This window comes from Halichoeres trimaculatus, unplaced genomic scaffold (genome assembly GCF_033239565.1).
Source record: "Halichoeres trimaculatus isolate MK-OKI-2021-1 unplaced genomic scaffold, fHalTri1.1 fHalTri1_scaffold_22, whole genome shotgun sequence".
Lineage (NCBI taxonomy): Eukaryota > Metazoa > Chordata > Actinopteri > Labriformes > Labridae > Halichoeres > Halichoeres trimaculatus.
Window position 1 is genome coordinate 6,466,659 of NW_027437200.1, and position 13,838 is coordinate 6,480,496.

Consider the following 13,838-nt stretch of genomic DNA (forward strand, 5'->3'; position numbering starts at 1 on the left):
GTATGCACACACAGGTACACACTGGAAATCACATACAGAGCAGAGGGGAGCAGAATGGGTGCATCTGTGTGTTGAGTGTGTGTATTAAAGGGGTTGGGGGAGGGGGGATGTTGGTCCTGTAACCTCAAAAGTTTTGGGACATTCCCCCCTCCCCCTCCCTCCCTCCCTCCGCAGGAATGTGGCTGACGCTGATGATGTCACTTCATTTCTCTGCTCTCCCAGTTTCTGGTCCTCTACAGGGACAGGGTCGGGGGAGGGAGGGAGGGAGGGAGGGAGGGAGGGGGAGGTATTCAACTTCTTCATCCATCTTCCCTTTATGATAACATTAGGGTCAGCTGTCCAATCAAATTCGTTACCCCTGCAATGCAATGCTCGCCATCCCCTCGCCATCCCCTTGCCGTGCAGTATAAGGGCCTGCAGGCAAAATTTTTGCCGTCTACAAATAATGAGTGAGGCATCTTTTAGTAGTAGTAATCATTAATGGGCTTGAAGTCCAGTCATTAAAGCCATTTCATGCAGATGCCAAGACTGCTGCTGCCGACCAAACACGATACCCTCGAGGCCATACTTACCTTAAATCCGTCTTCCTATATTTTTAGATCCTGATTGGCCTATTTTACATCTGGGCCTGTCATGTCCACTCTGCTGGCTCTGTAAGGTTCCAGGTTTCTGGTCTGGAGCATCAGTGAGGTCAAGCGAAGAGTATGTTTACCAATGAGAATCAATCCAAACTCCCAAATCAGAATCAAAACACTTCTATCAGACTGAACTTGCACAAATTCCAGTGGGTTTAGCGAAGCACTTTAAAAGAAACCATCAACCAACATTTGATGAAACCCATCCTCAGTGAGCTGATTAGACACGTGTGGAGAAGAAATTGCTGAATGTTTTGGTGCTGAAAGCTCGCCCTTGATACAGAAACACATGATGTAATTATCACTATTTTCAGGTTTCTCACTGTTCTAATTAATTTCTTCCCTCCTGATAAAAAAAACAGCAGACTGTATTAGATCACATCCTGTACAAACAGTTGGTACAAAATCTTCTACTGGAATAGTTTCAGAGAAAATGAACCACGATGACTGACATTGGTTATTTATGGACATATCCTTGGTAATTATGGGGTAGTGTCATGTTAAAGGAGCCGTTTTCTTCCCAGTAAAGTATTGTCCATCCTGAGGTGTGCTCTAACCAAGTGGTCCCTCAAGTGGGGATGGGGACCTCTTGAACAGTGTCTTCCAAAATCAAAAACTATGATAATTTAACAGTTTAATAGCATTATTCTTCAGTTATTAAAAAAGGAAAAACAGGACTTAGATATGAAACCATGAAAACAGGAAACTCTGATCAGTTTTATAACTCTTTGATGAAGACCCCTGGGGTGACTAAAACCAGGAAAGAGATGGCATCAATGGCAGCAGATTAATTTAGGAAACACAGCAATATGGGTAAATAAGGAGTTGAATCTTCTACTGATCAGCTAAATGAAGTATCTTTGGCTTTTTTTTGGTCTGTTTTTAAATTGGCCTATTCGTTTTTTTTTCCACGGCAGGGGGTCGTCAGTCTCCATCTCTGCTATTTAAGGCATCATGGGCTAAAATGTTGGGAACCTTTGGTCTGAACTAGATGATTCAATATTACAACCTCGCTCATTGGTATCAAAGTTACTACCTGGTTAAACAAATGAAAAACAGCATCACAAAGTATGTCAAGGTTTGGCAGTTTTTGGTCTGAAAAAGAGAAATAAATTGTATGAAGACTGAGTTTGAACTGCTTCATACCCACTCAACCAGAGCCATGTGCAACCAGCGTGGGTTGTGGGTGCTGACCTGCAAGGTGCAAGGTTCAAGGTTCAAGGTTCAAGGTTGCTTTATTTTTTACCTGTATGTAGATTTGGTTGGCCGCAAATAGGTTAGTCCTATTATAACAAGAATTACCAATCAGCATGAAACAAAACATGACACATTAAATGACAAAATGCTCTGTGACAAAAAGGAAACCCTTAAAAATATGCAATCTAAAAGATAGGAAAGAAATGAAATTAACTGCTGTTGATTGAGACCAAGGAGTACCATGGGGATGTGCTTCCAGCTAGGGCTGCAGCTATCGAATATTTTAGTAGTCAAGTATTCTACTTAAAATTCCATCGATTAATCGAGTAATCGGATAAAATACATTTTTGTTTAGTTAAAGAGCAGTTGTTTTTCAAATGAAATTTTTCTCTTTAAGAAATAGAATTTTCTGATACAGCATGTCAATAAGAGCACTTGCTTTGGTAGCTCCAAAATTTGTTAACACACTTTGACACATTTTTTGTGCCTTGTACATCTCATCAAATGTTTCGGACCCAAATGGCACCCGTTTCGTAGAATGACCCATTAGTCTCCAAACTCCAGAAAAGAAGCTAGATTTGTTGCTGGTTGCTATTTTGTATAAGAGGTAGCTAGAGGGGCGTGAAAACTCTCTTAATATGGCCTCAGCTCTATTTGAAATACTACTCTTTGATCTTTTTTTAAAATTAAACGATTCCTCGAGGCGGGGAAAATTACTCGAGTAATTTTTGTAATCGAGTACCTTGAATCATTCGAGGAATCGTTTCAACTCTACTCCCAGCTCTGCTATCATTAGTACTGGTAAAGTCTTTGTCAGCACTAGACCTACGACTATTAGACTTGTGCTGACATACTTCCATATAATGTATACAATGTGGTAATTTATAGAAAACAAACCTGTTTTACTCCCAGTGTTTATGCATGATGCAATGCTCCTTGTTCATTTGGCAACCTGCACCATGTCTCTCTGCTGCTTTCTAAAGGATTTAAAATTTAAAAGTCTACAAAGCTCATTTCTGATTTATCATCACCCCACTCACTTTGCTTTCTAGTCATTCAGTGCTTTTGCTGTCAACAAAGAAACCCCCTCTGTGGACCAACTGCACGCAGTGGCGGTGATATTGGCGAGGGCCTCTGTATGAATATTGCTCCACTGTAAGAGGTCAAGGCCCCGAGCTTTTATTGGATGGTTTGTGACAGATGACATTGCAAGAAGCTACAGTACATACCAATAAAATTAGATTACACAGGATTGAATTAAAGCAGACCTTGGAGGAGGTGATTTATCGACGGGATGCTGCTTGTAAAACAGTCCCACTGGATTCCATTACCATGCTCCACTGTAACCAGAGGTGGATTGGTGGGCCATCTGAAAGCCGTCACAGTGGATGCTGCGTGTGTCTGCTGGCGTGATCATGTGGATGGTGGTGGCAGAGCAGCTTTAGGAATGGGTCACTGCCCACAATCAATGGGGAACTACTGCCGTGAATTATTGATTCATGATGGTATCGATTGTGCCAGTTAGATTCTGTGGCGACCCCTGTGCTACAGACCAAGCAGCCCAGTGCTGCAGAGAAGCAGCTTGATATGCATGTATCTCCTTGTTCGAGCTGATCCAGAGGACGGCTATTGTTAGTTCTGGTCACCCTTGGTTACAGCAGAGGATTCTTTGTCAGCCGCTCGGCGTGTTGGCCGCACAAAGGCCTGTGGATTACCAGCGGCAGGCCGGCTTTCCAGCGCCTGAGCATATTCATGCACTCGTAATGTGTCAGATGCCTCGTCCATGAATTATCATATTACCCACCACTGATCCCGGGGTTGCCATGGCCACAGTGTCTGTCATTGTGTCAGTGGTCCTCGCTGGCTGTAGCCATGGAAACAATGTCTGTAACAGAGGTTTGGTACAAATAAAGCTCTTCAAATTGTGAGATGTGTGTATGAGTGGAGTTTGGAGGAGACACACACTCACAGAGAACACACACCTTGCAGCAGCAGCAGCGTATTCACTCTCATTCAAACTGTTTCATCAAAATGGGCAGACAAAGCGCAGGAGCCGTTCTCCTCCCGCCATTTCCAAATAATCCTGTTTCCACAGCAACCATTTTGATAGTAATGGAGAGACAGAGAAAGAGGGAGGACTGATGAGGAGAGGAGGACATGCCTGGAGGTGGAGAGGCGGCCTCAGAGGGCTGGTAGGTGGAGGTGATCAGTTTTAAGTGGAGGCTTGACAGACAAAAGGAAGTGAAAGGATGAATGAGTCGTGGGCGAGGACACAAAGGAGACGAAGAAAGAGAGAGGTCACCGACTGCAAGTTAGGGGAGGAGGGCAAGGTGAGAGGACAGAGGAAGGGAGCGAGGAGGCGGACAATGCAGCAAACAAAAGGAGTTTCTGCGTCTTGGTCTTCCCTGCGCTCTGGGAGTCACCTTTGTGTTTGAGTGACACGGTGTCAGCGTGCTCAGTGGGTTGCCTCCTTTCACTCCATGTCTCTCTTCATGTATGTGCCTCTCTGGTTCTTATAGTGCTGTCACCATGGTAACACGTTATTATGGCCGTCCTGCAGGCGGCCATGTTGTTGAGAGAGAGCAGGCACAGGTGGTGGAGTTCCCACAGCCGGATAGGAAAAGGAGGGAGAAGCAGATCGCAAGGATGGAATTATTGGTTTTCTTTGTGGCGTCAGACAGTTATTCACCAACATCTGTAATCGGAGTTGGAGGAGAACAGAACCACTTTGTTTCAGGAATAAAAAAAAAAATAGCAGGAGTGTCGTCATAAGAACGCCACCGAACAACATGATGGTGAACAAAGCAACAGAAACCTACATTATAATCTTTATGGGTTTGCTTGCACACATGCTGTCCATGCTGAAAACCTCATGAAGCGTTTAGGAGTTTAACGCAATGTGTGGAAACAGCTGAAGTCCCCAGTTGCACTTCTGGATTGTTAGGATTCAACAGAACTGGAAAGTTACTGAATCACTGGTGTGGTGACATGAGAAACTCAGACTTTAAAAGCACTGGTGTCATTATGACTTCGCTTACATGCGTGAAATATTCCAGTTCAGGTCCTAATTCAAAAAGACAATATTCCCTGTTGTTCCCAGTTGTTTACATGGTGAGGGGAAATGGTGATTGTACAAATAATCCTGTTTACACGCAACTGTGCATGTCCAGATTAACTCCACCCTTTGTTTACAGCGCACAGAGCTGACCACGAACAAGGAATAAAAAAAAAACGTCACATGTTCTAAATCTATTTATCTTTCTGGAGTGACCCTCGGAGCAGCATTCTGGCTTATTGTGACATACTCATACTTATAAGAACTGTGACAACAGAAATCAACAAAAAAGACGCCATGCAAGAAATCAGGAACATCGTCATCTTTCCTAATGTTAATGGAAAACAGTTCTGGAATTCAGTCGAACTGATAAAGGAATTAAACACAGAGACTCCCTGAACAACTGAGTTAACTTCACCCTCCCTCCTTTCTTTTATCATGTAGGCAGGCCTGATTTATCAGCAATCAAAATAATTGTTGCTTACAGGGCGACATGACTTCCATACATTATACACTTGCACCACCATACATATATTCATGGATGTGCATGTACAGAAAGCTGCTTTGCATGCACGCACAGTGCTCGTATGCCTTTACAACCCACAGTGATGTACTGTACTTGTAAAACCTCATGTTTCAGGAGGCTTGGAGAAAAACCTCTATGTCAGGTGAGGTTCAATGAAATGAAATAATGTAAAGTCTGAATCAGATCCCTTGATGAATAAAAGCTGATTGACTGACATCTGGATGTAAAGTCGCACAGAGAAAACAGGGAGGGCCAGTCGATGCAGCATGACTCGTATGGCTGCAACTTTGTCCTGAAACAATGATGTCATCCTCCTCCATCACACTTCACAGCCCCGTGTCTGTGGACCTCGCCGTCTCTTTGTTCTCCTACTCCTGCATCTCATTTTCAGGCAGCCCCTCCACAACACCAACACATCAGCCACACGCGGCGGTGATATGGAATTAGACTGATAACAGAATCAATTTGGAGCGGATTGACTAACAGTGAGGAGAGTGAGTGTGAGAGTGTGTGTGTTGGGGGGGTTGAAAGAGAGAAATAATGAGGCACCAATGCAGCCGCCTGACTATTAATTGGATAGGTGGAGGGAGGATGAGGTCATTGAAAAATGTTTTTTCAGGAAAATGGGTGTACTGAGCATAAGGGAGGGTTTCATCAGACACACAGATGCACATACGCGTGTGCACTCGTACAGAAAACTTTTTTTGGGCAGTTACTTTACACGTCAGCTGTTGCTATGGTGACGCAAGTCTGTGATCCAGCAGAGGCTCAGGATTGGCTGGAGATGAGCGAGGGAGAGGCAGGCAAGGAGACTTTGTTGGAGGGGTGCAGAGGGGTACGGGGAGACGGCCAGACACAAAGATAATTAGATCGATGCATAACAATCCATACAAATGCCATTTTATTAAACAGCATGTGATTCAGTGCAACCAGTGGACTCTGTGCTGCATGGCATCAATCCCATCCTCCTCTCCTGTCCCAATCACAGAGGCGAGGCAAGTCTGGATTTAAATGCTGTAAAGCGAGCTTTGACATTCACCACCTAACAGCAGGGAGTGTGGCAAATTAGGGAATGCAGGGCATACGAGCAGCACACTTGCTAAAAATAGCTCCAAACATCCTTGCATGCTTATACCCTTTTCCTAATTCTCAGCAACAAATTGACGGTTCATTACCTTGCTATTAAAGCACCATCGCATGGTGCGAGAGGTGCTCCGGGGCTGAACTGCTGCGGTGGTTCACACTATGGTGGCCATGCTTTTGGTGAGTCACCCGACCAAGCTGTGCGTGCTCGCCTCTGGCTTTGTGTCTGCTTTGACAAGCTGGGGTTGGTGTCACTGTGTCTGCAGGGGCTGTTGTCCTAGGATTCAGATTAATCTAATCCTTTCAAAACTTTGACTAGGGCCGACTTAATCCCAGACTAAACTGAAACCTGCGCGCACAGGAGATAGAGATGCTACTCCAGCTTGATGGTTCACTTCCAATGGTGGTGTAATCCTTGTCTGGGAAACCGCTTGGATGTGTCGATTATATGTTTGGGGTTTAGGGTGGTTGTGTTTGTGTGTGTTGACAGGAAGTGGTTAGCCCATGTGGTGAAGGTTGGGTCAACTGTGCTGCCTGTTGTTTGTGTGTGTGTGTGGATCCATGTAAATGTGGTCACAGCTCTTTGTGACCATGGTCTTTGTGTGGACAGGGTGCTTGGAGTCTCCTGGTGGTATCTTGAGGATCAGTGACTCAAGGAAATCAGGACACACTCTAAATTTGTCACTGCAGCATAACCCACATAATGAAAGAATACAAGCTCCCTTGCATAGACTCTCCTGCCTTGCCTTGGCTCTGACTGCTTTCCCAGAGCAGCTTTCGTCTATGAACACACTCACATGTGCACACAAGCACATACACTCATGTTGACAAGTGTTAACTGGGTAATATGGAAATCAGAAGGCGATGAGCACATGCTAAAATGAGTCAGTGTTTTCAGTCCTCAGCCTTTGCATGGGTGTTTTCTCGCAGATTGTGTAGCCTCCACTCAGGAGTATTCAGTTTGGATTATGTTTACGGTTTACTGAGGCAGTTGAGGGAATACCTCCAGCAAGCAAATCTGAAGTGGTGGAGAAAAGGATTTGCTTGGCCTCAGGCTACTGTCAAGGTTGCGGGGTACTTTAAACCCTGCTAAACTCTTTTTACACCCATGTATGTCTGAGAAAAGGCTTTTCATGCTTTTTAAGATGCTGTAAATCCATGCTGCAAATTTCTGCAATTAGCATTCGACAGACAAATTAAGTTGAAGGAAATTAGAGTAAATCTCTGTACTGTCTTAAATTATCTTTTGTTTATGATGCATTCTCCACTTTAATTACACAACATTGCTCACAATTGTTGGCTCACAAATATCCTGAGTTATATGCTGCATCTTCACCCCAGAAATCTCTTAAAAGCCCGACAACATAAGCAGCAGGATGACTGCTTCCAGCATCCTTTTTTGTTCAGAGAAAGTGGAGAGGGCCCAAGAAAAATAGTTAACACCACTTTCGATGCTTAAAAAAGATAACAAGACTATTTTATGTGAAATGGGTCACTCATAATAACAAACCAGCGGAGTAGTATCTCCCCTCCTAATCATTAGTGTCTTCAACAGAACAACTGGCACAAAGTTCAGCCTGTACTGCGCCTTTGTGCTTTCACAGTGCGCTCTGAAACAGCGTAATACTGGTGTCCAAATGTGCAATTTCACATCAAGAACGCCTCATACACACACACTCCTACATGCACACAGCGTTTTCTAAATAAGCGAATCGGTGTTACTCAGAGATTTAAATTGTTGAACTTAACACATTGTCTGAACTGAAGGAGTCATCTCTGGCCTCATGAGCGTGGGCACTGCCTGCTGATTTCAGGAAAAGAAAGTTCAGAATAGCAGAATAAGGGCAGGCAAACAGCAAGCAGACTAAAAGTCAAGTCCTGCCAGAATTTAAACACAGCTCCACTAGTTAAAAAAAAAAAAAAAAGTTTTCAATGTCTTTAAATATTTACGAGAAAATGAGTTACAGGGAAATGTTAAGTTTGGAGAAAAAAACATCCTTATATGTCATTTATGAAAGATTCAACACCCAGAACACCAGTGTACTTGGTTCTCTTGATATTGCTTAAACCTTTTTTTTTCAAACAGGGAACAAGCACTGAAATGCAGGAGGTATTCAATTTTTAAAAAGAATAAATTTTACAAAACATTTTTGGGGGGAGGATGACAGAGGAAGTTTGTTTATGAGACCTTCAGATGTTTACAGTCCACCTGGGAAGTATTCCTAGCGCCTGACTTTTCCACATTTTGCCAAGTTACAGCTTCATTACAATACTAAATAAATTCTAAATACATTCTTTTTTTTCAAAATATGACACACACCACCCCCTAATGACAACATGAAAAACTTTTTTTTTTTAACATTTTGCAAATTTTCTAAAAATAAAAAGAGAGACATCACTTATACATAAATATTCTCAGCCTTTGCTCAACATTTTATTGATGCACCTTTGGCGGTCTTTTTGAATATGAAGCCACAAGCTTGGTTCACCTCTCTTTGGGCAGTTTGGTCCATTTCTCTTAGAGGGAACCTCTCAAGCTCCATCAAGTTGGGCGGGGAGCGTTGGTGCACAAACCTTTCCAGATCTCCCCAGAGATGTTTGATTAGATTCAAGTCTGGGCTTTAGCTGTTCTACTCAAGGACTTTCACAGAGTTGTCCTGAAGCCACTCCTTTGACATTTGGCTGTGGTCTTAGGGTCGTTGTCCTCCTGAAATATGAACTCTCACCCCTGTCAGAGGTCTAAACTGCTCTGGATCAGGTTTTCATCCAGGATGTTTCTGTACATTGCTGCTTTTCCTTAATCCAGACTGGTCTCCCAGTTCCTGCTGCTGAAAAACATCCCCACAGCATGATGCTGACACCACCATGCTTCACTGTAGGGATGGTATGGTCCAGGTGATGAGCTGTGCCTGGTTACCTCCAAACATGATGCCTGGCATTCACGCCAAAGAGTTTAATCAGAGAATTGTGTTTCTCATGGTCTGAGAGTTCTTCAGGGGCCTTTTGGCAAACTCCAGGTGGACTGCCATGAGCCTTATTACTGAGGAGTGGCTTCAGTCTGGTCACTCTATCATATGGGTCTGATTGGTAGATTGCTTCTGAGATGGTTGTCCTTCTGGAAGGTTCTCCTTTCTCCACAGAGGAAACAATGAAGCTCTGTCAGATTGACTATCAGAATCTTGGCCATCTCCCTTACGAAAGCCCTTCTCCCCCAATCGCTCAGTTTCAGATAGGTGTCCAGCTCCAGGAAGAGTCCTGGTGGTTCAGAACTTCTTCCATTTAAAGATGATAGAGGCCACTGTGCTTATTGGGACCTTTAAAGCAGCAGAAACTTTCCTGTACCCTACCCCAGATGGATGGACAATTCTTTTGACTTCATGCTTGATTTGTGCTCTGACATGCACTTTCACCCCGTCAGTCTTTGCCACCATAAAGATGCGACTGCAGAAGCAGCATTTATCTCCATTCATTCAGACTAGTTAGCGTTTTTTTAACTCTAAATTCAACCTGTTAGCAGCATAAAAATCTACAGTTGTTCTATGGTGGTTCTATCAAGTTTTGACCACTACAGAGCAACTGGTGTTTTGGAGTTAATAGCGACCATGCTAACTGGTGACTCTCAGTTGGCAGTATCAGTGATTAACAGCCAAGAGTCACCAATAGTAATTAAATGTGCTGTCATTATCTGATTTGGTGAAGTTTTCTGGACGTAGTTTTCGGGCTCTTTTTTATGAACCGGGTCTCAGACTCAGCAGTCTGTGTGCTCTTTTTGGTTTGGGAGGGTTTCTGATTTATTGACACATGTTTACATCCTGATATGTCACAGTCTGGTAAGTGTCCACAGATAATGCAGTCATGAGCATCGAGTGACAGTTTTTAATTAATTAATTTATTTTTTTCGCAAAATTATAAAAAAAATACCATTTTGCAGTAAGGCTGTAAAATAAAAAAAATAGAGAAGCTCTGTGGATACATGGTGGATGCACATTGTTCCTAAAATCACTTCCTAAAGATGCTGTTTAGCTCTATATGATCCTTCATTAATACAAAAATTATTTTTGTCTTGACGGTCTGTAGTTAAACATTCAGTCATGGTTTTTCTGTGTACCTCAATGCATTCGTATTCATCAAGCCAGCATTCAGCGACCGGTCAAAGAATCACTCTGTGAAGGCCGTCAGCCCTGACTCAAGCTTCCTGGCTGCTGAAAGCATACATTCTTGTGGTGCAGTTTCTTCATGTTGGGAACTGAAGGCTTTGTTCATCATGTTACTTCCAAACTATTCATGGCCTATTGTTGTTTGCTTTTTATATCTTTACTCATTAATCCAGTTCATTTGGGTGTTCCTCAGGGAGCAAATTAAGGGCCGCTTTTTTTCTAGTTTTTCCTCTTTTTTTTTCGGATCACTGCTAAATTATTCTAGGAATGCATGCTGCAAAGCTCCATCTGTATCTGATTTCCTTTTGTATCCTTGCACATCTCTTTTATTTCCCGCATATTAATGCACTGCACTGTCAGAAGCCATTTTTATGATTGGTAAGAAAATCTTTTGCATGAACGGCTCCTTTTGTATTATCAGGCATATCGTATCTCTGCAAATCACACCAGATCTGACATGATGGGGGAGAGTGCACTCAGTACACAAAAGGGCGGGAAAACGTGAGAGATAGAGACCGAGGGGTCGTGATGGGGGGCAGAAGAGAGACTGGGTACAGAGGCATATGGCAGTTGTTAGAAAAGAGAGACTGGAGCCTTTGGTGAGCGCTCCTGGGCTCAGGGGGAGAAGTGTGAGGGAATCAGCGAGTGCAAGGGGGAAAAGTGATAAAAAAAAGTGGAGAGGACAAGTGAGAGAAGAAGAGATGTAAATGGTATGAGGTGAGGAAAAAGAGAGTGAGGGAAAAAAGTGAGAGAAAAGAGAGACGGGTGAATGAGGGGATGAGAAAGAGTGAGAGAGAAAATGCTGGAGGGCTGATATTTAATGTGATAAATGAGTTGTGACAGTCCGCCTCTAACCCCCTTCCAACCAGCGAGGAGGAGGAGGAACACAGAAATAGAAAGCATTATGGGTAAAGGGACATATACAGCATTATGTATGTATGTAGAAAGAAGGAGGCGCACACATACTGTGGAGCTGGAGAGGTGGAGGGAAATCAGTGCAGGCAAAAAGGACATTCATAGACAGCATTATGGATGTACAAAGTGAAGGAGGCGAGTGGCGATGCATACATATTATGGAGAGGAAAGCACAGAGAGACGCAAAGCAATTTGGGTAAAGGACATACAGTGTTTTAGAGGAGGAGAAGAAGAGGAGTAATGGAGGAGGAGTGTAAAATGCAGCATTGGGTTAATGATCTGCTGTACCAGATTCTTAGAAATAAAAGGAAGAGAGGAATGAAAGCTAGAGAAAACATTGAAAGCATGAAAATCTAAATCTTCATGATGACTGCTTTCCTCTATTGTGCGGGTGTCATGTCTTCAATGGACGGCTAATTACAACTTGTCCTCATACAGCGCAAGACAAAGCGTTTTTTTCCTTGCTTTTCCTTCATGTTTGAGAGTCGTTTTGGTGGGCCAGTACAGCAGCGCTGGTCGGTCTCCTGTGGTAGTGGACTTCAGACTTGAGGGAGAGAGTCAAGCAGACAATGACAGCCACTGTAGTTTAGGTTGGGGAGTGGAAGCCTGGGAGATGACTCATAGGGAGGAATGAAGAAACAGAAAGAGACGGGAGGGAGAGCTGGAGAGTTTTGAAGAACTGAAAAGTCAGGAGTGAGCAGAAAAAGGGGTGTGAGATACCCTATAGCTGAAGTTTTTATTGTTTGATCTCTTCTTTACTGAGTCAGCATTAACCACCCTTTGCGTGCTGTGTCTTTTCCTCCTTAACTCTGTTCTGATTTCTTCTTCCTTGACACCTCCGTCTTTCCGTGCAGCTCACAGCCCCTCATCGGCGCTCCGCTAATGGCTGCAAGCCAACGTGTGATCAAAGATGGCAATCGTGGCATTCCATTTCTGCTGGGGGAATGCAGTTTCCAATCAATTAACTATGAAACCACAGACACAAAAATATGCTATGACTGTGGTTGGGGGAATTTTACAGTGGCTTGTCTGCCTGAAGTGTGTACACAGTGAAAATGAAAAAAGTACCTAACTTATTCCTCTCTCAATCTGTTTCTGTCTTTCTTTCTCTAGTGTGGACAGCGAGGTTCTCTCAGGAGCCGGCAGACCAGTCGGTGGTGCGGGGCCAGAGGGTGCTCCTGTCCTGTGTTGTCTTCAACTACTCAGGCATTGTGCAGTGGACCAAGGATGGCCTGGCTCTGGGAATTGGAGAAGACCTCCGGGGTGAGACATCATACAACCTCCTCAGGCTTCCTTTGCTCCATGCAGCCTGTGACTAAGACGGGTTGATTCAAAGCTGACTCTGATACTTCTGGATTGGAACAGCTGATAGGCAAAATACAATGCTGCGTTTTTGGAGTTGCACGAGCAGAAAATTGCAAAAGTTTTTGAGTTCTTTATTGGTACTCTGTACAACACCATTAACTCACTTAACTTGTTATACCAAATTGCAGAGTGCAGAGGGAGGCATGCTAAATGTTTAAAGCTTGCTGTACTCTCACAGCTGCATCCACAACATTTGCAATGCAGCAGCTCAGAACTCTGTGGTGCAAAAAATGACACGTTTAAACTAAGCATAGGGTTCCTTGTACCACTTTGAAGCAGATCTGAGAAAATATGTTACATTTACTCCAAACCTAAGCACAATGTTATGCTATCAGTTGTAGATACTAATGAAACTAGAGATTTCAAGCCAGGGATTTTCGCAGTCAAGAACTTCTAAAGATACATTAAAACTGAAGTTGTGCAAGTTGTTCTCAAAGTTTTTTAAGCAGGGCTCCTGACTGTACATTGAAACTATTTTCAGGCTCCCTCTTCCCCTTTTTTGTCATGTCAGCACATCCACATACATCATTGAAATGAAAACACACTGTCAGACATGTCCTTTGCAAACAAATTCCTGCACTTTCAAGGGTTTCTGGGAAATTTTCTGCAGACAATTCAGAATTACATTCTCGATATGGGACGTCAGAAAAATCAACCAGACACTTTTACATAAGGAGCAAGTGAAAGTAACACTGCAACATGCAACTTGTGATGTTGAAGGATAAGTCGTTGTCAGATGACATAGCTACCGTGCTGGTTACCAGCCATTGTTCTAGCAATGTCACTTGACCATACTCTTGTGTACCTCTTTTTGGGGACCTTAAAGTTTATGAACAAGAAACAGACATGTTGGAAAACTTAGTCCGTCATTTTGCTTATGGCTCAGGATGCATGCGCACAGTGGA

The 13,838-nt window shown here is 43.4% G+C and overlaps 1 protein-coding gene across 4 annotated transcripts in view; it reads left to right on the forward strand.

Moving 5' to 3' along the window:
* The window catches only part of kirrel1a (kirre like nephrin family adhesion molecule 1a), a 47,054-nt gene that overhangs the window by 5,874 nt on the left and 27,342 nt on the right, over positions 1 to 13,838 (forward strand). For 3 of the 4 annotated variants that reach the window (XM_074699397.1, XM_074699399.1, XM_074699398.1), the window contains exon 2: positions 12,682 to 12,831. In XM_074699397.1, coding sequence (XP_074555498.1) covers positions 12,682 to 12,831 — 150 coding nt within the window. Of the gene's footprint in view, positions 1 to 12,623; positions 12,832 to 13,838 lie in introns of those variants that run through there. The other variant, XM_074699396.1, reaches the window with a different exon arrangement.